Source organism: Pleurodeles waltl, chromosome 8 (assembly GCF_031143425.1).
Source record: "Pleurodeles waltl isolate 20211129_DDA chromosome 8, aPleWal1.hap1.20221129, whole genome shotgun sequence".
NCBI lineage: Eukaryota > Metazoa > Chordata > Amphibia > Caudata > Salamandridae > Pleurodeles > Pleurodeles waltl.
In genome coordinates this window covers 1,401,265,593-1,401,292,582 of record NC_090447.1, presented here as the reverse complement: position 1 = coordinate 1,401,292,582, position 26,990 = coordinate 1,401,265,593, and the positions used below count along the sequence as shown (strand labels likewise).

The 26,990-nt window shown below is 44.5% G+C and overlaps 1 protein-coding gene across 1 annotated transcript in view; it reads right to left on the bottom strand.

The window, feature by feature from the left end:
* Nucleotides 1-26,990, bottom strand: part of IFNAR1 (interferon alpha and beta receptor subunit 1) — a 241,130-nt gene that overhangs the window by 198,446 nt on the left and 15,694 nt on the right. The window contains exons 2-3 of the mRNA XM_069202457.1: nt 14,362-14,494; nt 10,749-10,930 (exon numbers count right to left, since the gene is read on the bottom strand). Coding sequence (XP_069058558.1) covers nt 10,749-10,930; nt 14,362-14,494 — 315 coding nt within the window. The remainder of the gene's footprint in view (nt 1-10,748; nt 10,931-14,361; nt 14,495-26,990) is intronic.

Below are 26,990 nucleotides of genomic sequence, written 5' to 3'. Positions count from 1 at the left end.
GATTTATATAAAGCGCTCCCAGATTTCTGGGGGCCATTGCTCACCAATGTCTTGAGATCTGTTGTGACAGGCCCATTAGTAGATACTTGGAGAGAGGCGATTATCGTCCCGAATTTTAAGAAGGGGGACAGGGCAGATCCTCTATGCTATCGACCAATTTCTTTACTGGACAGCTCGGTTAAAATTTTAGGCCGAGTGATCCTAAATAAGCTGGAAAACTGGGCGATTGAATCTCATTCTCTTTCAGAAGTCCAATTTGGTTTTCGGCCCGGTGTGGGCACAGTAGAACAAACTCTGAATTTGACCCTTATATATAGTACAAAAATATACCAAAGTTAAAAGGGGGTGCATACATATAGCATTTATGGATCTGTCCTGCGCTTTTGACACAGTTAACAGAGAGAAACTGTGGATGGTCATGTCGAGTATGGGTGTGGACAAAGACATAATCATTTTACTTAGTAGACTCCACGCCTGCACAGTGGCTCGGGTTCGCTATTCCCGGGAGGGTGGTCTAACAGAAGTTTTCCTCATTAAAGGGGGGTTAGACAGGGCTGCGTTGTGGCCCCTTTTCTTTTTCTTTTATATATAAATGGGCTAGAGAAATTTCTCTGTGAATCGGGGAAGGACTCTCCAGTTATCAACAATTCCCCAATTCCTGTATTACTGTATACGGACGACGCTGTACTCTTTTCAAGGACAGCAAATGGTCTCCAGATTTTATTGAATGCTTTTAACACATTTATGGGGAACCTTGGACTCAAAATAAATAGATCTAAGTCATTTGTGAGGAAGACTGGGCCCAAGCTAGCAAAAACAAAAAGACTTGCCTTAGATGGGCAAGAGATACTCAAGGTCCCACACTTTACGTAATTGGGGGTCCCCATTGATGTAGATTTTAATTGGAAATTTTTAGTAAACATACGTTCAATACAATTTCAAAAAGCCATAGAAGCAGTTTTTAGGTTCGCGAAAAGACTGCGACACAAACCTGTTAAAGAAATGACGACTGTTTTTTCCACCAAATGTCTTTCTATTGCGACATTTGGAGCTGGGGTTTGGGGATATGCAGAATGTTCGAGCCTCCAGATTGCAGAAAATAAGTTTTTAAGAAGGCTACTAGCAGTCCCCCAATCAACATCAATAATGTTCTGTCATGAAGAAGTAGGTTTGAGATACATATCTAGTTACATAAAGCTTCAAGCAGTATTATTATGGTTAAAAATGTGGACTAAGCCAGAAGCCTCTTTATGTAGAAAGGTGATACAGGACTGTCTCCTTTTATCACGATCTTTGGATATACCTTGGCTTAGATATGTCCACTTCTCCCTACTATCTTTAGGACTAGGAGAATTTTTTCTCAAACTGGATATTTTAACAAAACGGGATATTAAAAAGGTAAAAGATATATATTGGCAGAAATGCCATGACCCGGAGTCAACCCCGGGCACAAGTAGAACACAGGTGAGGAATCAGATACAGCAATTGTATCCAAAGCTATATCTGACTACCATTAGTCTTGAGCAACAAAGGTTCCTACTTACGAGGTTACACTTAAATACATTACACTACTTGGTAGCATTCCCAGTACGTGGAACTTGGTTCAAGAATCTTCCTCCATGCTGCTGTGATGGAAAGACACCCAAGAGTACACTGCACGTTATGCTCTTTTGCACTCTCTATGTTGTTCCGAGAAAAAGGTTTTTACGTCCGTTATTTTTATCAAAAAATATTAGAACCAGTCAGCTTGCTTATTTATACATACATAACCTGGGAAATGCGGATATAATTCAGGCCGTGTTAAATTTTATATATGCTGGTTATGGAATTCGAAATATGTATTAACAACGCTTTTAGTAATTGTATGATTAAGAAACTTGTATATTTTATTTATTGGATGTCTTTTATGGTCTTTTTTGCACCGAATAAAGTAAACTGATGATGATGATGAAGTGCGCGATCCAGGAGCATTAGGTGCACAATCGCTTGCAAATAATCCCGTTCAAGAGAACCAAATGCCTTAGTTGAATCTAAAAATAAATAAATAAAATCAAGGCAGCCAGGTCCGGATCTGTGTATTGTAACACCACAAAAAGAGTAAGCAGGTTATGGGACCTTGGACCCCAGAGATGAAAGCCAACTGATCCAGACAGACCATGAATGTTATAGGGAGAGATAAGGAGTTGGCGAGAATCTTAGCGAGGGTCTTAAAATCACAGTTAACCAGCGAGAGCAGTCAATAAGACTCGAAAAGCTCTAGAGGCTTCCCAGGTTTGAGTAGCGTAATAAGGAGGGCCTCACGGATAGATGGTGGGAGCTGACTTTCCTCCCTTGCCTTCCCAACATACTATGAGCAACACAGGTGCCAAAATGTCCACGTAGGTTTTATAAAATTCTATAGGATGCCCATCAGGCACAGGTGCCCAACCAGTTTGCAAGTGTTGTATGGCATCGCATATTTCATCTAGTTTGAAGTCTTGCTCAAGAATATTGCGCTACACATCACCAAGCCATCCCAGCCCTCCCGTGGGATTACGAACTCATCACATATCCAAAATGTTGTGGTCCGCATAATGTCAAAGAGATGATGTGAGGTTGTAGTGCAATAATGAGAAGACACAGATGACTGATCTTCACCCTCCATTGAAACACAATTAAAATCGCCTCCCCCACCCACCAGAGTACAGCAGGGTCTGCTGAGGCAATCTGACCCCACAAGCGGTCGAAAAAAGCGGGATCATCTGTATTGGTCCCATATCAGGTGACCACAGTGATAGAGTGTGATAATATTTTTCCCCACATGAAAACATATCTCCCCTGGTCAAGACTCAGGAAATCCCGTGGTACATATGGCACCCCTTTTACGCACTAGAATTGCAGTCCCTCTTGCATATGAGGAATAGGAAGAGAACACCTTACAGGATGCCCAGGTAGCGGCAAAAGGCGTGGGGTTGGAAGGTGTCAGATGAGTTTCCTGTAATAGGGCTATGTGAATTTTGTGGCTGGCAAGGTATGACAGCATGTGTCTGCACTTTTGCGGGTCTTCCAATCCACGGATAGACCAAGTGAGGAAAGTTATATGCTACGTGTGGAGGGAGTGTTTCCTCATTCACTCTATCTGCAGGCCCAGTGGAGGATGAGATGACCCATAGCATGCACATCATGAGTGGGATGCGGGACACGAGGCAAGGGAGTTTAAGCGTGTCATAGGGTATCCACGTCTTGCCTCACCAAACAACTGCACAATAAATAACTCATCAGTTGGCCCCAGGGAGGGGAAAAAAGGAAAACAAACATGTAAATGAGGGGTAGCCTGTAGGGTACTGCCAGCTGGCGGGGTTCATCTTTGTCTGGACGAGGGTGTCTGTGGAATGGAGTTCTGTAACCAGAGATGAAATATCCATCTGCAGAAGCACAGACAGGCCATGAGAGTGATTCAAGAGTGAAGCGTTAGGAGCATTACAGCGTGGCGAGACTGGGACCACAGTTTGTATTTCAGCCCATGGGTCCAGGTCAGCCAGTGATGCAGCCCGGGAAGGGGAAGGCAGGCGCTCTGTTCCAGAATCCTTGGGAATATGCCTCTAAGTAGTCCAAAACTCGTTGCGGATGGGTGAAAATGTGATCTTTGCCGTTAACGGAGATTCTAAGGCATGCTGGGTAAGGCATGGTGTATGAAATATCAGTTTGGCAAAGCTTTTGCTTGACTGAGATAAATGTATAGTGGGCCTCCCGAATAGCAATTGTGAAATCCTTAAAATAATGATTGTAATACCATCAAAGTTCACAGTATGCTTCTCCCAAGACATCCGGAGGACAGTGTTGCAGTCCTGAAAGTTAATGAGACAGGCAACGATTGGGCACGCTGCAGCCCCCGGTAGAGCGTAAGTGGATAAAGTGCGGTGAGAATTCTCCACGATGAGGAGGGGTGAGAAGGATTCGGTGCCAAACATTGTACTTAACATTCTTTCCACAAAATCCTCTAGTTGATTCAGGAACTCCCACTATGCAAAGAATGTTGCGGCTAGATCTTGCCTCTAAATCTCAATTTTTCACCTCTATTACTTTGAGCACCTTCTCCATGGTAAGAACCAAGTCCCTGTGAGATGACTGTGCCCTCCACCACTGATATTAACTGATCTGCTTCTAGCAAATGCCGCTCATACTTTTCGAGTTTGCTAGTGATGGCATTCATTCTGGCACTCCTGCAGTCCACTCTAGACTCAACCTAGGTCAGACTTTGTTGCATCCTCAGTAGTAGTGCCTGTATGTCCGCTGCCTCAGAGAAAGCCGCCGAAGAGGGGCCCGCCATCTCCAGGGTCTCTGGCCCAATATCTATTATTTTGGGGGTATGGCGAGTGTCAAAATGCAGTCTGGACTGGCGAACATCAAATTTGCCCATTTCGCCAAAGGTTCCAGGGATTGGAGAGACACAACAAGTAGTTATAGTATGCTGAAGAAGGAAATGCAGCAACAACTAGTGGCCGGAGATAGTGCACAGAGAGTACAGGTGCCAAAGGCCAGGTTCCACATCACTACCACATTTAAGGCAGCTGGCCCAATTCGTATGGCTCATCCAAGAGCAGGCCGCCACTTACAATCCACTATGGCTGCTAGTAAGTCAAATAGTCCCAGAGGACCACCGCAATCAGTAATGCTGGGCAAAGGGGGGGGACAGTGCGAAGCCCCCACAACACACCCAAAGCCACCATTCAGATGGATAAGCCGCCCCTCCTGATCCAGGGCTGCAACGCTCACCCATAGGGTCGACTGCCCATCAGTGCTCTCTCACCTCTGTCACAAAGACTGAAACATGCCTGCCAAAAGTGCTGACAAACACCACAACATTATTGTTGGATCCAGACTGGGGCCACCCAGCACACCCAAAATGTGGGAATAGAAGATATGCCCTACAATAATCCTTCTGGACTCTCTTTGGAGGGATCAATCAGTCAATCAATCAAAGAGACTTATAGAGCGCGCTACTCACCTGTGAGGGTCTCAAGGCGCTGGGATAGTATTTTGCTTTGCCAACTGAAATTTTGATGACCGCATGTGCGAAGATCGCCCTGTAGAAAGCATACGTGAACTACAGTAGAGCTAAGTTGGTATTGGTTCTGATTGTTTACGATAAAAAACTATGATAAAGGCAGTAGGCCTGGCATATTGATTGTGAAAAGCATAAGGGTGGATTGTTATTACTCTGAAATAAAGCCTAAAGATACGTTTTCTGTAGCATGGTATCTCAAAAACTACTTTAGTAGACAAGCTTTCTTTGTGTTGGTTACCCCCTCTGACAAACTATGGGTATAAAAGATTTCCGCTGTGAGAACCCTTGTTAAGCCCTGTTAGAAGAGACTGTATTTTAGTATACCAAGTGTAATTTTGCATACATTTGAAATTTTATAACTGTACGCCTGATTGTTGTCTTGTGTGAAAAGTTACACTCAGTACTGTGGGCCTGAGCTGGTTATGGAGACAAGCCAATGATAACAGCTATAACCTTTATTGGTGTGTAAGGAAATGTTATGCCAGATGCCAATGGGTAGGCCTTTTTTATTATGAAACGTTATTACGAAGGCAGTAGGCCCTGCTTATTTCTTATGAAGAGCATTTGGTAAATCCAATAGGCCTTTAACAGTGGATTGTTGTCACAATATGTTACAATACACAGAAAGGTATTTGGTTACATGGAATCTCACAGATTACCATAGTGCGCAAGGCTTTGGAGATGGTCACTCACTCTGACAAACTCTGGGGTCAGAATTTACCTGTGATGATTGTTAGGCCTGTTAAGACGGGTTGTATACTGTTTTGTCAACTGTAATTGTTTACATATTTGTTACTTTACAACTGTATGCATGATGACTGACTGTTTTTGCTCACTTCAGCAACATACTACTTTTGTTAGATATCATTCTCAGCAGAGCATAGAACACTGCTGCGCTGAAACTCATTACGCAAATTTATGTAGACCACTTTCCTGTGTAATGATAGAATCAGGAACGCAGTAAGACAGTTGGCTATGTCAGAAACTTTGCCACTACTATGTGACCCAAAATTATTCGAAAATTATCAGCACTGAATTCTAGCTTTACAAACAGGTTGTCCTGGGGCTTTAAATCAGAGATAAACTACTTTTTTCACCCACACATGGCATCTTGCCATGACTCATCAAGGGTAATAAATTGCAATTAGCTACAACATAAAAAGAATTTGCTTATAATAGTTTAACACCATAATACAGAGGTTCTGATGAAACCTCAACACAGTGAAACTTCACAAAGAAACACACCAGGTTCACCAACTGAAAATAAACATTTTTAATAGCTCATTCCAGCTTTCAAGGATCTTCAAGTAAAAGAAGAAAATACATAGAGTTCACTTTTACCGTCGCTAGAGGGTTTAAAGGTAAGCTGAATCATTTTATTTGGCTAAAGTAAAGCCTTGTATTTTGTGGCATAAAGAAAAATAATTAACCCAAAGACAATTAACTGTTTCCTATAAACATTTCAATGCAAATAGTCGGTTGCCATCACCAAAAGGAAGATCTGCAGCCTAAATAGGGTACAGAAGAACCTCACAATAAATGTAACAAGCATCAAGACGTGAAAATAAAATGGTCTTGAGGAGAACTCTTCAATCACAAAAAAAGTAGAGTTAATCGTGCTATCTGTAAGGTATATGATTTAGAAGGTGGTTGTTAAATTAATAAAAGTTACCTCAACTTTTAGAATATGTTCAGGGACAAGCACTTACATCTGCAGGTCTCCTTTCAAGCAAGGACCCAGGAGGATTAGATCAGGCAGGTAGTTTCTTCAAATGTTAAGGGCAGACTACTTAAAAACAAACTGTTAGATCTGGCATCTTAAGGGTGGTCTTACCCCAGACATTTTACCTTTACCTCCTTTATTGTCGCTGTATCTATTTGTTGGCCTGAGGACTCTGAGCACTTTACCACTGCTAATCAGTACTAGAGTGCATGTGCTTCTCCCCTAAACATGGTAAAATTGGTGTAACCACAATTGACATACTTAATGTACTTGTAAGTACCTTGTAAAGTGGTATACCATATACCTAGGGCCTGTAAATTAAATTCTACTAGTGGGCCTGCAGCACTGATTGTGCCACCCACTTAAGTAGCTCTGTAAACATGTCTCAGGCCTGCCACCGCATGGCCTGTGTGTGAAGTCTAACTGCCACCCGACTTGGCATCTAAAACCTCTTGCCAAGACCAGAACTCCCCTTTTCTTACATGTAAGTCACCCCTAAGGGAGGCCCAGGTAGCCCATAGAGCAGTGTGCTATGTAAGGAAAAGGCTGAACATATAGTTTTAAAATTTTCATGTCCTTGTAATGAAAAACTCAAAGTCGCTTTTCACTACTGTAAGGCCTGTCTCTCACATAGACCAGCAATGGGAATTCCTTATAATACATTTAAACTGTAATTCCTGATCTGAGCGGAGTGGTTCCATCATGTTTAGCACCACCGGAATGGTAATAATAAATCCTCTTTACTGGTAAAGTCGGATTTATTATTACTATTTTAGAAATGCCACTTTTAGAAAGCGTGCATCTCTCTGCACTTAACGCCCTGTGTGCCCAAAGCCTATCTCAAATGCACATCTACTCTGGGCTGAGTGACAGCTACACTTGTGCATTCCCCCCAGACACCCACAACACAGGATACTCAACTGCATCTTCAAGCATCGGCATACTGATGAGTCTTCCTGGGGGGGAGGTTGAGAAGGACTCACACACCTCAAAGGGTAGAGACCAGAGTATTCACAAACGGATTGATTACCTCTCACTGATAGTTTGCAGCCTAGGCTGACCTGAAAGGGGGACTTGTGCACTTCACAAGAGCTCTTTGTAGTCATCCCCCACATCAAAGGCACTTTCTAGTATAAGTACTGGGTCCGTGGCCCACTCAAATCAGTACAGTTCTGGACTCAAGGAAACACTGCTGGAGTAAAGACTGCTGAGTACCAGGATTGCCACTTTGCCAGACATTACAGCAATCTGTGGAATCAACGCATACTCGTACCAAGAAGTCCCCGGCACCACCTCTTCTATCCCATCATCAGGTACCAAAGCAAAGTGAATGTTTAGCCATCACAAATTCGATCTGCATTGTTCTGATCTTGATTTATCCAGATAAACAAGCTTCATTTTTCTACTTCCGAGTGGAGCCTTTTTGTGGTGTAGCTCCTGTGATTATTGTGTGTGTGTTGCACAAATACTTTACACATTGCCTTTTAAGTTAAGTCTGCCTGCTCTGCGCCAAGCTACCAGTGGGTGAGCACAGGTTAAGTTAGGTTGTGTATTTTTACTTATCCTGACTAGGATTGTGGTCCCTACTTGGACAGAGAGCATACCGCTGCCAACTAGAGACCCAATTCCTAACACAAACACACATATATGATTAGATCTCGAAACCAAAATTAGATTACAGGACAAGGGAAAAACAATTTCTGGCCTTCCATACTCAACAAATAAGTTTCGGTGACTGCAATAACACTCTGCTACAGACTAGCACAAAGAAAATAATTTTTGTTGAAAAAGGTCACAACAAGGAGGCGGTTTATTTGAAGCTATCTTGTCCAGTCTACAGAGCAAGGCATTGTAAAGAGGGAGACCTCCCAGTTACTACTAAAACTGTCTTTTTGTAGATTGTTAATCCCATCCTACCAATTGTAAATGCATAATCGGTAGGGACGAGGGAGACTAGACAGCCCCTACTCTACCTATATTTAATTGCCACACTGAAGGAGGTGCTGCTAAGAAAACATTCAACAGCACTGTACACAAAGGGAGTCTCGTTTCTAGCCTCTTCCTTGAATGGGTTGCAGTCAGTGAAAATAATTTACGTTCCATTTTCGCTGACAGATATGCGCCTGCAAAATGCACAAAAATAGTTATTAAAACTGTATATGCAAGAAGTGCACGGTCACCTCAAATTGAACCTTAATTTACACAAGTGCCTTCAAATTCCGATAGAAGACTAGGCCTTTAATGATTTGAGAGATCTGGCAGATATGAAAACTGAAAAAATAGTATGAAATCACTGTGATCAAGAATGAATATTTCGGTAAGCAACAGGACTTGGAAATAGGGTGCCCAAACGATAAATGAGCCAAAAGATAACACATGCCTCACAAGACTGCATGATTAAGAAACTCAAAGTAGGTTACCACATCATATTCTGATAAATATTTACACAGGAAGCAAAGCACGGGGTCATCAACACTAACACATTGAAGGTATTTTTGGACCTGCTGCTAGAAAGGTCTAGGTATACCGTAATGCCACCACTGAATGTCTTTGCCAAGAAACATCTTCCGGTTCTCATAATACACCTCTCACTATGGAACAGTATTCAAGCACCTCTCTGCTCCAAGGGGGCTGGAGAGTTCTGAAGACACAAAATTAATGCTGGTACCAAGATGTCAGGACCCATCATAGTGCAAGCACTCCATCAGCACAAATGCTCACGTCTAGTGCCTTTGAGAAGGAAAAACTGGAAACACTTTGAAGGAAGAAGAAGCATCTTGGGGGAAGGGACATTATTCCATGATGGGACCATGTTGAGGCGTATCTCATTCCAGATCACCCAACTACCTGTGAGCGCCAGACAAACAATCATTCTTTGTGTCCCTGGCAATTTCAGCCAACCACACAAGTGTACAGCATATGCAAAAGAGCAGACAGAAGGAGACCTCACAAACCCAATATTAGAACGAAGGAGATAAAATGGCCTCAGGTGAATGAACACATTGCAGCAGATGATGAAAATATTTACAAATGAGAATGATGACTACTGCTGCAAGAAAGAAAAAAAGATTCAAAACAAATGCTGCCTTCCAGAAGTCCTCCTTTGTGAGGACTCAAAAACACTGAGGCCCTTATTACGACTTTGGCAGACAGTCCGCCGAAGCCATGAGGTCAGAAAACCACCTGTTTGGTGACCTGACTGTGAGGGCTATTATGAGTTTCCCGCTGGGTAGGCTGCCCAGTGGGAAACAGCCCACAACACTGATGCCGGCTCATAATAGGGCCGGCGGTAATGTTGCGTGTGTCGGGTGCAGCAGCACTCATTGCGCTTTTCACTGTGACGGTGCTGGCCATGGGGGCCCCTGCACTTCCCATGCCAAGTGCATGGACAGTGCAGGGGCCACCATGGTGCAACTGCCAGTGGAGAGGGGACTCGCAATCCCCAAAGCAGCACTGCTTGCAGTGCTGCCCTGGTGGATTAGGTCCACCAGCACCGCCAGCCTCTCCGGTGGAGGAGAAGTGGCAGTGCTGGCAGTCCCACGGTCGGAATGTGGCTGTCAGACCGCTACATTGTGGCGGTCCGACCACCTCCGTAGCGTAATGAGTGGCTGGATTTTGAGTCTTCAGTGACAAGCATTTTGGGATATCAGAGAACAAAAAGCTTTATAAAGAAATCGGTAAACACAGAGGCCTTTACGAAGGGCTTCTGGATTTCATAAACGTCCTTCATTTGTTAATGCTAAAAAATAAAATAAATGTTTAAGTGTTTCATAAATATTAACAAAATGTTCTGATGTCTTATCTGGCACCCTGGAATTATGAGCTTAAGAATCAGTGGAAAATCCTTATCTAGAGAACTGAAACATGTCAAACACCCTTTGCATATTCGTGTAGGAATTTAAAAGTTTTGAAAGTTAGAAAAATCAAACACTACGAAAGTTTGAATTTTCACAAAAGTACAATGTATTTCTGTCTCACCAATCTGGCTGGGAACAAAGCTGACAATTTTGGACCACCGAGAAGTTGCACTTCCTCTTTTTGCTTTCACGCGAACCTTATACGTTTCCATGTAATCTAGCTCTGTAGAGAAGTCGCATTTTGTAACATTAACATTGTGACACCCGGATAGTTCTTGCCATGTTGTATGTGTTCCCTCGACCCTGTAAAAAAGAAACAAAATACATACCAACTAAATTACTTTTTCTACTACAAAAGAAGTACGTTAAAATTTCACAAGCATTTTATACAATTTAATTCTTTATTTAATAAAACACCTGAAAAGTTGACTTTTTAAAACAGGCCTCTGAAGCTAGGTCAATGCACCTCATGGTGTGCAGTTACAAACATTGTGGCGGTAAAAGGGGCAAACATCACAAATGCAAGAGAAGTTTTGATGTTGAGGTGAACACTCTGTCTTCTGAGTTAATAATAGAGGCACCTCAGTCGGACAGGTAAATCCAGATATTTATTCCTCTTGCCCATATCAGTGCAGGGACAGCAGCTGGGTATAGATTTGTAGGACGTTTGTGCTTCTTCACAAAAGTCAAAAGTATGCAAATTCTTGAAGGGTAACTTTAATGGTGCACCCTTCCTTTGTATCTAAAAATAATTGCAGGGTTTTAGTGAAACCTATCAAAGCCAAATATATTCTGCCTCTGTGTGTCCTAAGGGATCTATAGAAAAGGTTGAAGACCATTGTCCAATGAAGGCTAGCAAAATATGACCTTGCTGACAAGGTGAGAGTGGTCCTTTGTCAACATGTTTCCAAGGGCCAGATGTATCAAGGTTTTTTGCATTTGCAAACGGTGCGAATGCCCAGTTGCGAATGCAAAAAGCCAGTTCGCAATGTATGAAAGACATTCTGAACGCAATTTTAAGGAATCGCAAAAATAGTGATTCCTTAAAATTGCGACCCTGTTTAGAGATTCGCAAACTGCGACTTTCTAAATAAGAAATTGCAAAGAAGGATTCCTTATTTGCGATTTCTTAGCATATGTATGAAGCCATTCCTAAATGCGATTTGGGCATTTAGGAATCGCTATTTACCACCAGGTTGAACCTGGTTGTAACCATGTGCAAAATTTAAAAATGCATCTAAAATGCATTTTTAAAATGGGCATGTAAAGCACACATGCCCTTTTGGCACGTGTGCACCTTACATGTCCCCAAAAAATGTTTGGGGGTGCAGCAGAGGGGGCCTTAGGCCCCCAGCACCCTGGGGTTTTGCATTTCGAAAATTGAGATTTCTGGTTAAGAAATCGCAATTTTGGAAATGCAAAAAATGTGCAGATATGGGCCAACAGGCCCATAGGTGCGAATTTGGACAGATTCTCTATTTGCGATTCGGTAAAAGCATTTTCGATTTTTAAGAACTCGCTATTACTGAATCGCAAAAATCATACATACCTTTTTGCATTTCTGAAATAGCGATTTCTTAAAAATCGCTATTTGAGAATCGCAAATCGGTTGTATGATACATCTGTCCCCAAATGCCCTTTCCATTACGACTCATGCACAAAAAAACATGACAGTGGGAAGGGTATTTCCAGATTTGAATTTTTGTCAATTTCTAGAATATGGGGATTCCAGAAATGCATGGATTTACAGTGTGGTTGGTGTCTTCAAAGTCACTCGATCGAATAAGACTACATGTCAGTGGGGTTTATGAAAATTAATTAATCAGTATGGTGTGACTGTAATGAAACATAAGACAATTTTATATGCATTATGTGCTACATAAAACGTTCTCCACTCACTATCAAACCAAGCTTAACAAAACTCTAGATCTTCTAACACTGTAAGTGTAAGGAATCTATTTGGAAATGGAAGCCATATTACTTAACGCTAGCAGGAACCTAAAAAAAATGATTTTTATTTCTTCTCATTTTTCAAAGGTCGTTATTTCTACTCGGCTCCATCACATAAGATCAGGTCGGTAGAGGAGCTGTACATGTTCTCTATTTGTAGAGTCATTGGTACCTATCATGTCATGTAAAACGTACTTTACATTTATTTTGGGTTGAAATAATATGTGTGGTACCTTATCGTTGTACACCGTTTCAACATTTTTCAGGTGGGGCGTGAAACACCCATTTACTACTCACTTTAAGAGCTGAACCGCCGCCACTCCCATGGAGTACGCATGATGTTCTTTAAAGCTTTTATTTTGGGGCAGCAAGAGGTGGGAATCTTGGAAGGAGTGTGACACATGCACGCACATACCCTTACAACCACAGGGAAAAACCCACCCTTCCCCATTTGCTTCATTTTTTGTTTTTTTTTTATCATGATGGCAACTTCCTCGCTGCATTTCCAGCTCAGGACTGATAATGAAGTGCATGTGGAATATTTCCACCAGTTAGTAGACATGATGAACAGTCCTCAAACACAGTTTCACCCCCTTAGGCCACCTCGGGTCCTGCATACACTGAAGCTTACCTGGGTTTTTTTTTTTTTAGCAATGAGTTGTGGGCAAATAAATATATATCACATCATAAGGAGACCCTATGAATAGTGACACGAGACAAGAATACATCTACTGTGCACATAACTGAGATTTAAAAAGGACTTAAGACTTACACAAACACAAGACCTGTAGTGAACATACTACGACGAAAGGCAATAAACGTTTCTAAGCACAAAGCTCCCACTGAAAGAGGACAGACTGAGAATCTACTACAGGAAAAGGCCCTGTTTGGCAAATGAACCACCTCGGCATATTATGAGAGAATGGGTTAAAAGATGAGCTCTGAACTATAACTTGCAGAAGATACAAAGTGCTGTTACTACATGCCCCAGGAACAACACGGGTGCTAAGTGGTAGTCCTATGACAAGTTGACAGCATGCTGCTGCTAACCCAAACAGACATGAGCACACTCATATTACTAAACAAGAAAAAATACAAAGATTTCAATAAAAACCTCTGAAGGAAGAAAAATAATCTCACTTTTGGGAACTTGAGCATGCTGTAGGGTAGTTAGTCGTGTATGAAAAGGCAAAACCCCGTAGTGCAGGATACATTTTAAAAGAAATAATGCACATGGAAAATGAGAAAATATGGGGTTCGTTTACAGACCGTTATAATCCAAATTAATAGAATTAATGAAACTGTTCCATGTGTTGCCATCTCAACATATCCTTCCTAGTTCACCATATCTGTTTAATCATAACTTACGGCAGGAAGTTCATTTATTGAGTGTGAGTAGTTAGGTATTTAAATACTTTATTCAGAGAGGAGTATGTTTTTGTCTTCTTTGTTCACTTGTAAACTGTTCTAACTAGACTAAAGATGAAGCTTTGAAGAAAAAAATATACAAAAAAAGTTTTGTTTTTGGAGGCACGCATTACCTATAAAAGCTGCTAATCCAAAATGGTTTGCTATATTTAGTTCAGTATTAGGGCCACTGATCTAAATAATATCTAAAATAATAAAATAAAAAATATGGGAGAATTGGGGTTTGGAAACTTTTGCCACAAACCTTCACAAAGTTCCCAGAGTTAAAATAAGCAGCCTTAAGTCGTTGTATTTTGATCAAAAGCAAGACATTGTGGCGGCATTGGTACAAATGAAACGATAAATGGTTAACTTACGGTCGGTAGTATGCAGAAAAAAGTACATTAGAATCATCTGTACTAGAATCCGAATGCCAGTCCCATTTTACTGTAAACTGTGGATCTTCAATATATATTTGAACATTCTGTGGGCTCTCCAGGTTCTGTAAGCCTGCAGTAAGAAAAAAAAAATTCTGTTGAGAAGAAAAAAATGGCAAGATGTTGCACCTGGCATAGAACTTGGAATTATTTATTTAATCTTTTATAATATGTATGAAAGAGGGTACTTTATTCCTTATAATTCATGGTTGCACCATTACACATTCCACAAGCTGCTTAAATATTTAGGCACTCGTTATAAGCAGCTCAGTAAATGCACTTCTAAATTTCCTCCCAGAGTTACTGATACTGGGGCTGCTAGAAATCCCAAAGCAGGGAAAATCCCAAAGCAGGGAAAATCTGATATTGAAGGGCCCCTTTAGAAATTTCAAATTACAGGGGCAAATCAGTAATTCCCCCATCTCATGTTTCATTTTAGACCAGTTTCACCAGAGGGTTTGGCTGCTTTTGCAGCAAAAGCAGCCGAACCACCATGTGAAAGTTAAGATATCTGCAGTGTTGCAGCAGATCTCATAATTCCAATGGGAGCAGAAACTGCTGTTACCTGCCTCAATAGAATTAAGAGCTCTTGCGTAATGATTGCCTTGGTATTATGTGCCTTCATAAAGAAATAGTATTTTTCGCAAAAATGAATAAAAGCGGAATCTGTATGCAAAATTAAACACAACACAAAAACAGTTAGTAATTAGCTGTAAATACATATTAGAATGAGTTTTATGTAAATCAGATTTTTTTAAAAAAGATGTAGCAAAGATTGGTTATTGATTAACTTGTAAAGATAAGATTCTTTCTTTCCTTTGGTGAACAATAGCATGCAAAAGATAAAACATGTTGGCATAAATGTTACCTTTATGTTCATTACTGTTCATTACTATGATCGATGACCCCAATAACAATTGTGGGATATGGCCATTCACAAAGTGATCAGAATGAATCCATGTTCTTTTTTTGGCCATAGCTGGGAGCACTACTTTTTCCTGGAGAAGTTCTAGACAGTGCACTGCTCTCAGCAGGTAGGAAGGAAGGACGGACGTTTCCTTACTCAGACTCAACCAGGGCAGAGCAGTGTCTCTCCATAAGCAGAGTTTGACATATAAACAATGCAAACTTTGTGCCTCGAAGATGTTTTAAGGGTACATTTAGGTGCATTCGGGTGTTATCACATGGATACAGCTAAATACATAAAAGTACCAACAAATGGGTGCAGTATAGGTCCTGCAAAGACATTACAGAGATTTAGTTGAAGGCATTTTTTTTTTAAGGCCTAGGCTAGAGACATCCTCATTTGTCTCTCCAGCCTTCTGTCAAAAGGGGCTTTGGTTCAGCCTCCTTCAGTCATTGCTCTGTTGAAGTCTCGTTCACATATTTTATCAGCCCACAGGGCAGAATAACTCAAGTGAGAAAATGACCAGCCCTCTTCAGCCCACCTTCATTCACATCTTGGGACAGTGATTGGGTTTCTTGCCCGTCAGTGGCGGCATTTAGCCACTTTACTTTCCCACTCCAGCATTAAGTGGCGAAAGAGTTCACTTTTGTTTTATGACTTTTGAAGCAGCTTCAGGCCTTTACACATGGGGCTGCTGCACAAGCAGGCACCAGCACATTGGACCCATAATGCTACAGCCTCGCACCAGTCATTAACAAGGTTGACAATAAATAAACCAGCCCCAAAATGTCTGTTGCTCGAGACACAGAGCAAATAAGCTGTTTGAGTGTCACATCAGGATTCTTGTTTGCCAGCTGTGTGTGGCATTCATAAGGCTTCTAAGGTATACGGACATGAAATCACACAGTAATTATTTATATATAAAAATGGTTAAGTTACCTGTAATGCACAAGTTACTTACCTTTGGTAACGCCTTATCTGGTAGAGACACAGGCTAACCACACATTCCTCATCTTAAAGTTTTCCCCAGGCGTCAGACTGAATCCGGAAACTTCCTCAACAGTAACTCTGCGCATCAGTAGAGGGCATCGATCAACTCCATAGTGATGTCGTCCCTGGACATGATGTCAGCGGAGTCCATATAGTCCCTCCCCCGAAGCGCTGACGTCAATTTCTTCTGTGACTAGAATCCGCCCAACAAAGCGGAGCCACATAGAAACTGGCAGTGGAACGGTGTATATGCCAACCAGGCTGGAACAAATATGAAGTTATAGTCACAATAACGAAAATACAACATAGAGTACCCCAAGCGAGACTGAAGAGAACACAGTTTGCAAGCGGGGACCATGGGTGGGTCGATAAGAAATCTGCGGCTAGTCTGTGTCTCTACAGATAAGTCGTTACCGAAGGTAAGTAACTTGTTCATCTGACAGAGACAACTAGCCGAAAATTCCTTCTCTTAGAATTAGATACGAAAGCAATATCAACTCAGGAGGAGGGTTGCAAACAAATCTTACCAGTCTCGTAATCACTAACCTGGCCAGGAAGAGGAAGTAGGCCAGACACGAGACATACACGGTAAGAAGATAATGCAAGTTACCCATAAGGAATAGATGACCGATATATCAACAGGGGATATGATAGGTCATGACTGAAAAGGAATGTTCCTGAAAGGAACATGGTAGTGTCCACGACAAGTGAGGCAGGCAGAGTTGCCAATAGTTAACGGAGTGAAAGAGGGGTAAAAATGTAAAATGGACTGTGAGAGAAAGGCAAGTAACACCCATCAAGGGAAAACGTGTCGAGATTAAACTGGAAAGAAGTCATAGGTAACAATGTTGGTACCAGAAGGACTAGAGTAAACATACTAGGGACAGCTGTATCACATTGAAATAGAGAACCCCAAAACAGTATACGTGTGAAGGAACACGCAAAGAGTAAACAGAAAGACATGATGTACTGAAGGAAAGTAACAGAACACCATAAGGTGTACAAAGACAACAGTAATGGGTGACCTAGGAGGACCAGCTCAAGAACCCAACAGAACGATAAATTTGGAAGGACAAAGAATATCCAGCGCCAAAATGTGCAAAAGCACATGTACACCATAGACAAAACAGAACACTATAGGCTGATGGGTAACAGAACCCTATAGTGGAAATGGAAGGGGCATTAAAGGGAAGGAACCTGATGTCACCTGGTGCTCATAATACAACGAAATAACATGACAGAAAAATAAACGGGAGGAAATAAACTCCCTTCAATTAAAACGGCAATTAAGAGGAAACAACTGCGGCCATCAAGGGTAACAGAAGGCGGAATAACTATCTGCTTAAAAAGGCCAAACACAGAACAGAACGCAGGAAAACACTCAGAGAGGAGCAAGCAATGGAAGAAATCCACTGAAGAGGAAGCGAAACAGCAGTGGAAAACCTGAAGGTAAAACCAGGGCAGAAGAGGCAAAGAAATTAAAGGTGAGGTATGTCAACAGACAGACCTGGCGTAGAATACCATCTCTTACCGTGAGGAAATGTGACCGTGACCATGAGGTCATGGGAATTTCGTGGGTTGAGAACAGGTGATGCTGAAGACCAGCACAACAAGGCAATCTCTGTAAACTTCTCACCACTGAGCTCCAATAACATGCAATGCCAGGGGTGGGAGCATAGGAAAAAGTACCTATAGAGATATGAACTGGTAAGAAAGAAGCACATGTTGAGGGAAAAAACTCTCAAAGGAGTGTACAACAGGTCAAAGTAATACACCAGATGACATAAACACCCAACAAATCCATTGTACATGAAAGGAATACAGGCAAAGGTAATATATATTTGAGAGTGCATGTTGGTATACATCATAAAGCAATCATAGTGGACAATGGGAAAAAATAGGAAGTCCATGGAGAAAACTATAGATTAGTGAAGTGAAGAAAGGGTGTGAAAATGTCAAGGGATACGCAGAGAATTACATAAATCAAGTATGTGACTCTGCGTCATAGGATAAAGAGATAAAAGGCTGGATGCGTGTAGAGACACACCTGGACAGAACCTTTATCATCTACTGTGAAGGATTGTGATCATGACCACCACGCCACAGTGAATACTAGCATCCCAAGCAGTATATAGGACATGGGTTGTACAGAGAAGGATATATGAGAATAGGATAATCAAGTAAATCTATTTGGGGGCGTGGCCAGCTACCGGGAGATGGCGCACACTTGATCTGCCGGCTCCGGAGGGGCCGCTAGAATTTGGACCAAAAAGCGTGCCATCCTCGGGTGCCTCAACGACCAAGGGCGACCGCTGGGCTGGGGAAGACCCCCGGATGCCGCCTGGCCGCCGTCCTTGATCCGGGACGCGCGGGGAGCCAGAATCGGCCGGTCGGCTCCGGAGCGGACCTGCGGCCTACCTTGCCCCGACAAGCCGGGGCCTCGAGTGGCGCCGGGAGCCGCGGCGTGGTCGGTACAGCCGGAGAAGCGGCCCCGGCCGAGTAAGCCCTGGTGCCGCGGGCTGAAGTGGTGAGGCCTCCCCGTGAGGAGCGGGGGCGGAGCAGAGCGGCACTCAGCCCCGGGAGCAGCAAACGAAACCAGAAGCGGCCGGCGGAGGAGACGCGAGGCCACCCTCTCATCCGACCGGAGCAGAGCCCTGGAGACAACAGAAAACAACGCGGAGCAGCTGCGGGGGCCCCAAAGTGACGACCCCCCGAGGGGGCACGAGTAAAGCAAGAAAATTATTAAAAGGAAAAAGAAAAAAAAAGAGAAAAGAAAGGAAAGAAAAAGGGGAGAAGGAAAAAAAAAGGAAGGAAAAAAAGAAAGCAACAAGTGATAAAAGGACACTACAGAAGGGTATGGGCAGAACCCCAAAAACTTTTTAAAAAAAAATAAAAAATACAGAAAACAAGAGAAAAAATAAAAACTGCCCAACATAGAGCGAACGGCTGGCCCGTAGCCCCCGCAGAGACTATTATCGGAGCAGCCGAAGTCAGAACCCAGTAAACGAGCAGTGGGTGTGGACCCCACTGGTACCGCGCTGACGGGCCCAGCCTGACGCCGATCTGGGGGACTAATCCTAAGCCCACGCTTGCTGTGACGCTGGAGCATGGGAGTAAGTTGGCCTGAGTGGTGGCTCAGGCCTGCGCCTAGAGGTGCAGTCCTCCCCGTCTGACCTGGCCGATGTCCCCCAAGGCCCGTCACAAAAAGAAAATCATGGACACTGCACCTCCACCGGTGTGTAAGGAAATGGAAGAACAGCCCCATCTGCAATCCAATGTACAGGAAACCCTGGACAAAATTTTGGGGGCGATTGAAGACACAAAGACAACACTACAACACGACATCAACCAAGTAGCGGTCGAAGTGGGCCTCCTAAGGGCAGACCACCATAAACTGGCGGACAGGGTCAAGGAAACGGAATCCACATTGGCAATTGTTGGACCGAAACAGAAGGATCTAGCGGCAGAGTTGACCTCCCTGGCTGCTAGAGTAACACGCTTAGAAGAAAGGGCCGAGGACGCGGAGGGCAGAAACAGGAGGAACAATGTGCGAGTAGTGGGCCTTCCTGAGGGAGCCGAAGGGACCAACATGGTGGACTTTCTGGAGAAGTGGTTTAGTACAACGGTTGCGCCTGGATGCCTAACGCCCTTTTATACATTGGAACGTGCACACCGAATGCCATCAAGACCTCTGGCCCCCGGTAGGCCACCCAGAGTGGTGATTGCCAAATTACTGCACTACAAAGACAGAGACACTCATCCAGAAGGCCAGAGAGATGGCCCCGGTTAAGGTGAGGGTGCGACTGCAGACCGGACTCAACGGGCCCGTGAATCGCGGCGGCCTGGGAATCAACCGAGGCTAGCGTCAACACAAATGGAAAAAGATAAAAGAGCGGCTCTGGAGGCTGCGGCCCGGGTCAGTGGTGGAGCTTCCCCCCCCGGGGAGCTCCGGCTCAGGAGAGGACTCAGATGATACAGTGGTGTCTTCAGCTGGGGACTCGTGCTACTCGACACGTGCCCCCAGGGTGACGCCGAGGTCCGCTGATGAACTTGGTTAAACATTATACGAGTGGACCTGGCGATGCGGCACAACAAAAAGATGTGCGGCCCCTCCGGACTTGACCGCCCTCCGAACCAGTACCTCGCTGGTCTAGCTAGCCTGGCGGGAACTGTAGCTACAAGTTTGAACAAGTTGCAATGTTGCGTGATTTTCTGGGCTACCTGCAGGTTAGTAGGCGCCCTGGGGTGGGGGAGTTGGGTTTTACAGTTATTAGTTAGCTTGGCTAAGTGGGTGGCGATACACGATGGTAGGAAATGTTTGAACATGAGCGGGGATAGGGTGGTAACCTGGGGGAACCAAGGACGCTATCATCAAATTACTGTATTAAGATGGCAGAATATAATTTTTTAACATGGAATGTCAGGAGGATGAGCACACCTGCGAAAAGGCACAGAGTCCTCACCTACTTGAAGAGAAGAGGGGTGCAGGTGGCAATGCTGCAAGAGACCCACTTGATAGCTGGGGAGGTTGAGAAACTGAGACGCAGATGGAGGGGACAGGTGTTTGCCACAGAGTATTCGGCCTACGTGAGGGGTGCACTGATATGGGTCAGTGCCGGTGTCCCATTGACAGTAGACTCATCCAACATAGATCGAGAGGGTAGGTTTTGTGGTGTTAGAAGGAAGACTACATGGTATTCCAGTTGTCATGAGTTGCATTTATGCTCCCAATCAGGACCAGGTCCTCTTCCTGACCAAACTATCGAGCCACCTAACCCGCCAATGCGCAGGAGAATTGCTAGTGGGGGGGACTTTAATGCAATACTGGACATTAACATGGACAGATCGACCCCACCGCTACAGGGTGCAGCGTCCACTAGAATAGCCAAAAAGCTCTGTGAATGGTTGGACTCCTGGGGGCTGGTGGATGTTTGGCGGGAACAACACCCAAGCGACAGCGACTACTCCTATTACTCAGGTCTCCACCGGCTACATACAAGAATTGACAGAATAACATGTACCACGGGCCTGGCACGTTATGTGACCCATGCAGAGTACCTGGGCCGCACACTATCAGACCATAACCCCTTACTGGTGACACTAAGTATCTTGGGGGATAGACCCCCAGTACCAACATGGAGACTGTCCCCAGCGGCGTTGGAAGATCAGGCGTATAGTGAGGCCCTTCTGGCCCACTTGACAGAACACACCAAGATTAACAGCGGATCTACTGAGTCTAGGGCCATAGAATGGGAAACACTTAAAGTGGTGACAAGGGTTTTTTGCCTAGGCCAGTCAGTGGGGGTGAAACGCACACTCGAGAGGGAACTGATCTCCTTAGAGAAGAAAATACATGAATGGGAAGTGAGACGGGATCCTGGAACCCAAGAGAACGAGGAATATAAACGTGCCCGTAGAGAACATTCCCAGTTAGAGGAACAGCTTAGGTGCGATAGCACACAAAAATACCTGACATCAGTGCAATCAGAGGAAGGTAGATCGGGAAGGCTTCTAGCCTGGCTAGTACGCCCAGGCGGAGGGGGAAAACCCATCACAAGTGTGCGAGATAAAGAGGGAATTAACAGGCGTAGCCCAGGCCCAATCAATGAGGCTTTTAAGGGATATTACATGCACTTGTATAGGAAACCCCAAGACCTGGGGGTTGAAACCTTTCGAGATTTCCTGCAGCGAATCGCCCTCCCGACCTTAGACCCAGAAGGGAGAGATGAGCTAGGGGGACCAGTAACAGCGGAGGAGATAAGCGAGGCCATACTACAATTAGCTCCCGGAAAGACCCCCGGCACCGATGGCCTCCCAATGGACTTTTACAAAAAATATAGGACATTGGTAGTGCCCCAACTGGCTGAGGCATACGCAGAGGCTTTGCGACGAGGAGAGCTGCCAGTCACAATGCAAGAGGCCTTGGTGGTGCCGCTACCCAAAACAAAAAACAGGGAGGCACCAGTGTCCGACTTCCGCCCTTTATCAATGCTGAACAGCGATTTTAAGATCCTCAGTAAGATCATGGCTAACAGATTACTCCCCCGAATGACCACACTAGTGCACGCGGACCAAAATGGTTTCGTTCCTGGCCGCAGCACATCGCTGAACCTGAGGCGGATCTTTGCTATATTACACATGCCAGCTGCAGAGAAACCCCCCACAGGGGCCCTCTTAGCAGTAGACTTCGAAAAGGCCTTCGACTCCATCAGGTGGGATTACCTCAGGGCTGTGATGCTAGAGATGGGACTGGGAGAAAATTGGGTGAAGTGGGTGGACCTGCTGTACGCCTCCCCGCTAGCTAGGGTGAAGACGGGCAAAACAGTATCTGATTCATACCCGGTATATCGAGGAACTAGGCAGGGATGTCCCCTATCCCCGCTACTATTTGCCCTGGCAATCGAACCCCTAGCAGCCAAACTACGACAAGACGGAGTCGGCAAAGGAATTATCTAGGGCCCAAACTAACATATTATTTCCCTATATGCAGATGACATCTTGGTGTACTTAAGAGACGGACCCAGTGGCCTCCCGTGGGTGTTAAAGAACTTAGAGGACATCGGGGAACTATCAGGACTGCGTCTTAATCGAGGCAAAACATTCGTATTCCCCGTAATGCCAAACAGCGTGTGCCCCGAAACGTTCCCCAGAGATGTGAATTGGGCCCGCAAACTTTTAAATATCTGGGGATCCAGATATTCCACGAGCTGGCCGACCTCCGGGATGGCAACTTGGGTGGCGCACTCCGGTCACTGCGCACCTCAGTTGGGTTCTGGCGATCACTAAAACTGACAATGGCTAGAGTGGCATTGTCTAAAATGGTGATGCTGCCCTGTCTCCTATACTTCTTTGCTAACGTACCGCTATGGATCCCCCTGGCATGGTTTCGAGAACTGAACGCACTGCTCCGGGAATTGATATGGGATGTAGGTCGTAGGCGCTCAGCACTGTCGACTATGTGCAGACCGACACAAGTTGGGGGCCTGGGGGCTCACGACTTTGAGGCATATTATTTGGCGTCCCAGCTGCAGTGGGTGGCGGGCTGGATGGTGGGCAGGGGACAGCTGGACCTAGTAAACTCCCAGGGCTCATTGGACATAGACCGAATAATAGCGTGTATGATAGGGAAGAAGCTTTCCCCCCTCGAGGACAATTTAATGACTAGCACTGCGTCAGCGTGCTGGAAAAGGTGTACGAGTAGGACTGGAGTTGGCCCGCCCTACTCTCTGGCGCTGCCACTCACGGTCATGGTGGTGGGGCCGAAGAGTACCAGACCAGGGGGACGAGAGTTGGGCACATGGACAGATGCGGGAGTGACGACGATTGGGGAACTCTATAGGGAAGGTAAACTACAGAGCTTCACCGAATTGATGGGAAAAGGGATCCCTCTGGGTCAATTTCTTATGTATAGGAGGCTAGTGCACACTCTGAAGGACCATTGGGACAGGATTAATGCTGAACCCGGGATTCACGGAGTATTACACCTCCTGCTAACGTTGGGGGAAGAGTCTGACCTGATTACGAAAATATACCGAGCCCAGATAGAAGCTGCATTGGATCCCATGCGTGCACTAAGAGAGAGGTGGGAGAAAACAATCTGACATGAGCTAAATGAGACAGACTGGAACAGAGCTCTGGCTTATCCCCCGAGGGTCTCTCGTAATACTCGACTACAATATATCCAATATAAGTACTTGCATAGAACATATCTTACCCCTCACGGACTGTACCGTATATATGGGGAGGACCCCCAGGACATGCCCCAGATGTGGCAGCTGCGAGGCAGACTTTGACCATAGGATGTGGAAATGTGAGGTGCTACAGGTGGGCTGGAAGGCAGTTATAGAGCACATAACAGGATTATACGGCACGGTACTGCCATTCACCCCTGATGTCTGCCTATTGGGTGTAAAGACGAATATGTCACAAGGGAAGATTGGGGGTCGTTTCCTGGATCGCGCCCTGGCCCTCTACAGGAGATTAATCACGAAGGGTTGGAAGGCTTCAAACCATTCCTCACTGGCTGAATGGAAAAGCAACGTTACGAGGTGGGCTGGGGCGGAATTACAGGTTCTAAAGTCAGAAGAGGCAAGGGGGATCAGACAGTCCCCCATTGCCCCAGGGTGGGAAGAACTAATGATGAACTGGGTTACTGCAGGAGATAGACCAATGGCTCCCAACACAACACCAGCAGAAGCAGAAATCTGAGCGTAAATAGAAAGTAGACAGGGAATATCCTCAACAATACCACTAACGAGAAAAAAAAAGGAAAACACTAATGGGAAAAAACTAGTAAAAAACGCAGTAAACACACCGCAGGCCACAAGGATCAACCAAGAGGTGTGTACAGGTATACGTAGAGAACAGTAGTTAAACTCACGGAAAAGGTTGGCATTTCCCCCAGGCACAATTCCCTTAGGGAATCACCCCCGCCGCTCAATACTAACACCACCCACAAAAGCCATCAAGTGTGTGTATAGTTTAGTGTTAAGTTGAAGCTGTTATATATGCTGGCAAGAAGAATGGGTAGCACAAAGCGGCAAGGAACTAGATACTCATGGGAAACCACACTAGGACCAACACGCTTGCGGACAATAAAGTTTAGTTAAAGACAGGGGTGAGCGTTAAACCATGACACAAGCTACACATGAACACAAATAAAATATTGTATCCTCTTCAATACTATGCATGATGAGAATAAGATGCTCCCAACAGTGTACTTGAGTGATGTAAACAGCGAATTGTTAATTGTTAATAAAAATATATTTTAAAAAAAGTAAATCAAGTAAATCTATTTAATGTGTTTTTTTTCATTTAAAAAAAAAAAAAAACATACAGCAAAGTATGAGAAACACAGTCATCTTCAAAAGACAGGAGGAAGGTGAAAATAATAATAAGAATCCTCAAAGGCCACCGAATGTGGCCCTGAAGGCAGATAAAGATATACCACAAAAGGAATCCAACATAAATCCCATGAAAATATGGGAGAAAAGACCTCCTGCGGAAGAAGGAAGGAATGCAGAGCTGATGGACAGCAATCCTAAAATATTTAGGAAATAAATTGCTCCCGTAGCAGTACAAAGAAAGTTCCCAAAAGGGAACAAAAAGGAGGAAAAGGTAGCAAATAACTTACACCAAAATGCTCAAGCCATGGCTAAACCCAATCTCCACAAAAAACACAGATTGCAGGCGACCCGCCTAAAGGTGGAAATAAGGAGAGGCAGACTTGGCCTGAAAGCACAACAAAAAGAGAACCACCATACATGGTAAGAAATGAACCAAGACCAAGATGTGTGGAGTCGATCCACTGCTTTGGGAGCTAATATGATATTAAAGGCTCATAACCATGCCCCTGAGGTAGAGCACCGGGTCTACGCGGCTATAAAAGCGCAGAACTTAAACGGTGTGCAGCACTACAATTGCAAGTGGAAACATCCACCATATAAGGTGCTATGTTGTGAGAACAACGAACCTCCAACAAGCAGGAGCATACACTGGAGTTGAATGGAAGTCCAGAAAACCACGTCAACTGTGAGAAACAACAGAACTGCAAAAGGTCTGTAAGCACAGAAACACACCTACAAGGACCTTGGACACCTAAAGCTTCATGCAAGTGTGTAGGTGTCCGGACTGAGCTCAGAGGAGGACGTATCATCAGTTCCCATTATGAAAATCTCGGAAGCAGCGTAAAGCCGAATCTGCATGTATGCCAAAAAGAGACTTACCATCAAATGGCATGTCAAACAATGAATGCCTAACAGGAGCCGAAAAATTGGAAGGTATTAGCCAAGCCCTTCGTCGTAGTGCAACCGATGCAGCCATTAGCCAACCAACGGAATGAGTGGTGTCCATATCAGAGCGAACTGTGAGTTTGGCTGCCTGCTGACCATCCCTTACAAGGGCATAAGAGCAGACTGAGCTTCCTCAGATAACATATGCTCCACTGAATCCCACAGAACATGATAGAAGCAAGCCAGCACACAGGAGGTGTTAGTGGGACGTAGCACAGAACATCTTTCTACCAGAAGAGTCAAGCTGTCTGGCTTCCCTCTCTGGTGGGGCACTAGGGATTTGTATCACATCATGTGCCACTAAAGCAGTTTGCACCACAAAACGTTGAGTTGCCGTGTGGCAGCAAAGGCATAACAGATCTTCGGGTGCTGGCCGGTGTCTGTGGGAGATAGTACGCTCCCACAGGGGGACCAGAGACACTTCAGCTGAAGTGTTGGAAATCTATTGGAATTGAGAGCGATTCACTTGTAGTTGAATGCATTCCTGCCCACCATCAATGGAAGGCCGGTGCAGGTGCTCATGGGCACCACCATGTGGTACTGCAACAAGCAGGATGACGTGGGATCATAGGTCCTGTGTCAAGAGGCTCTGTGGACCATTTAGTGGAATCTTTAAACACCAGGGTGGATGAACTTGGCCTTTCTGCCCACTCTGAGAGGCGATTGGGGTGTTAAGTTTCCTACCCCAAGGAGTCAGAAAGCCCACAGGATGCCATGGAAATTACCTGGCCAAAAAAATAAAAATAAAAGGTGGCAGCTCTCCATCCAGGCATTGTGCTTTATCTCCACTCCTGAATAGATGCAACAATCTTTCTGCTCAATCTCTGGGGTGGATTGGGGTGTTTACTCCCTAAAAGCCCTCCAGGGGACTGAGTGGGTGC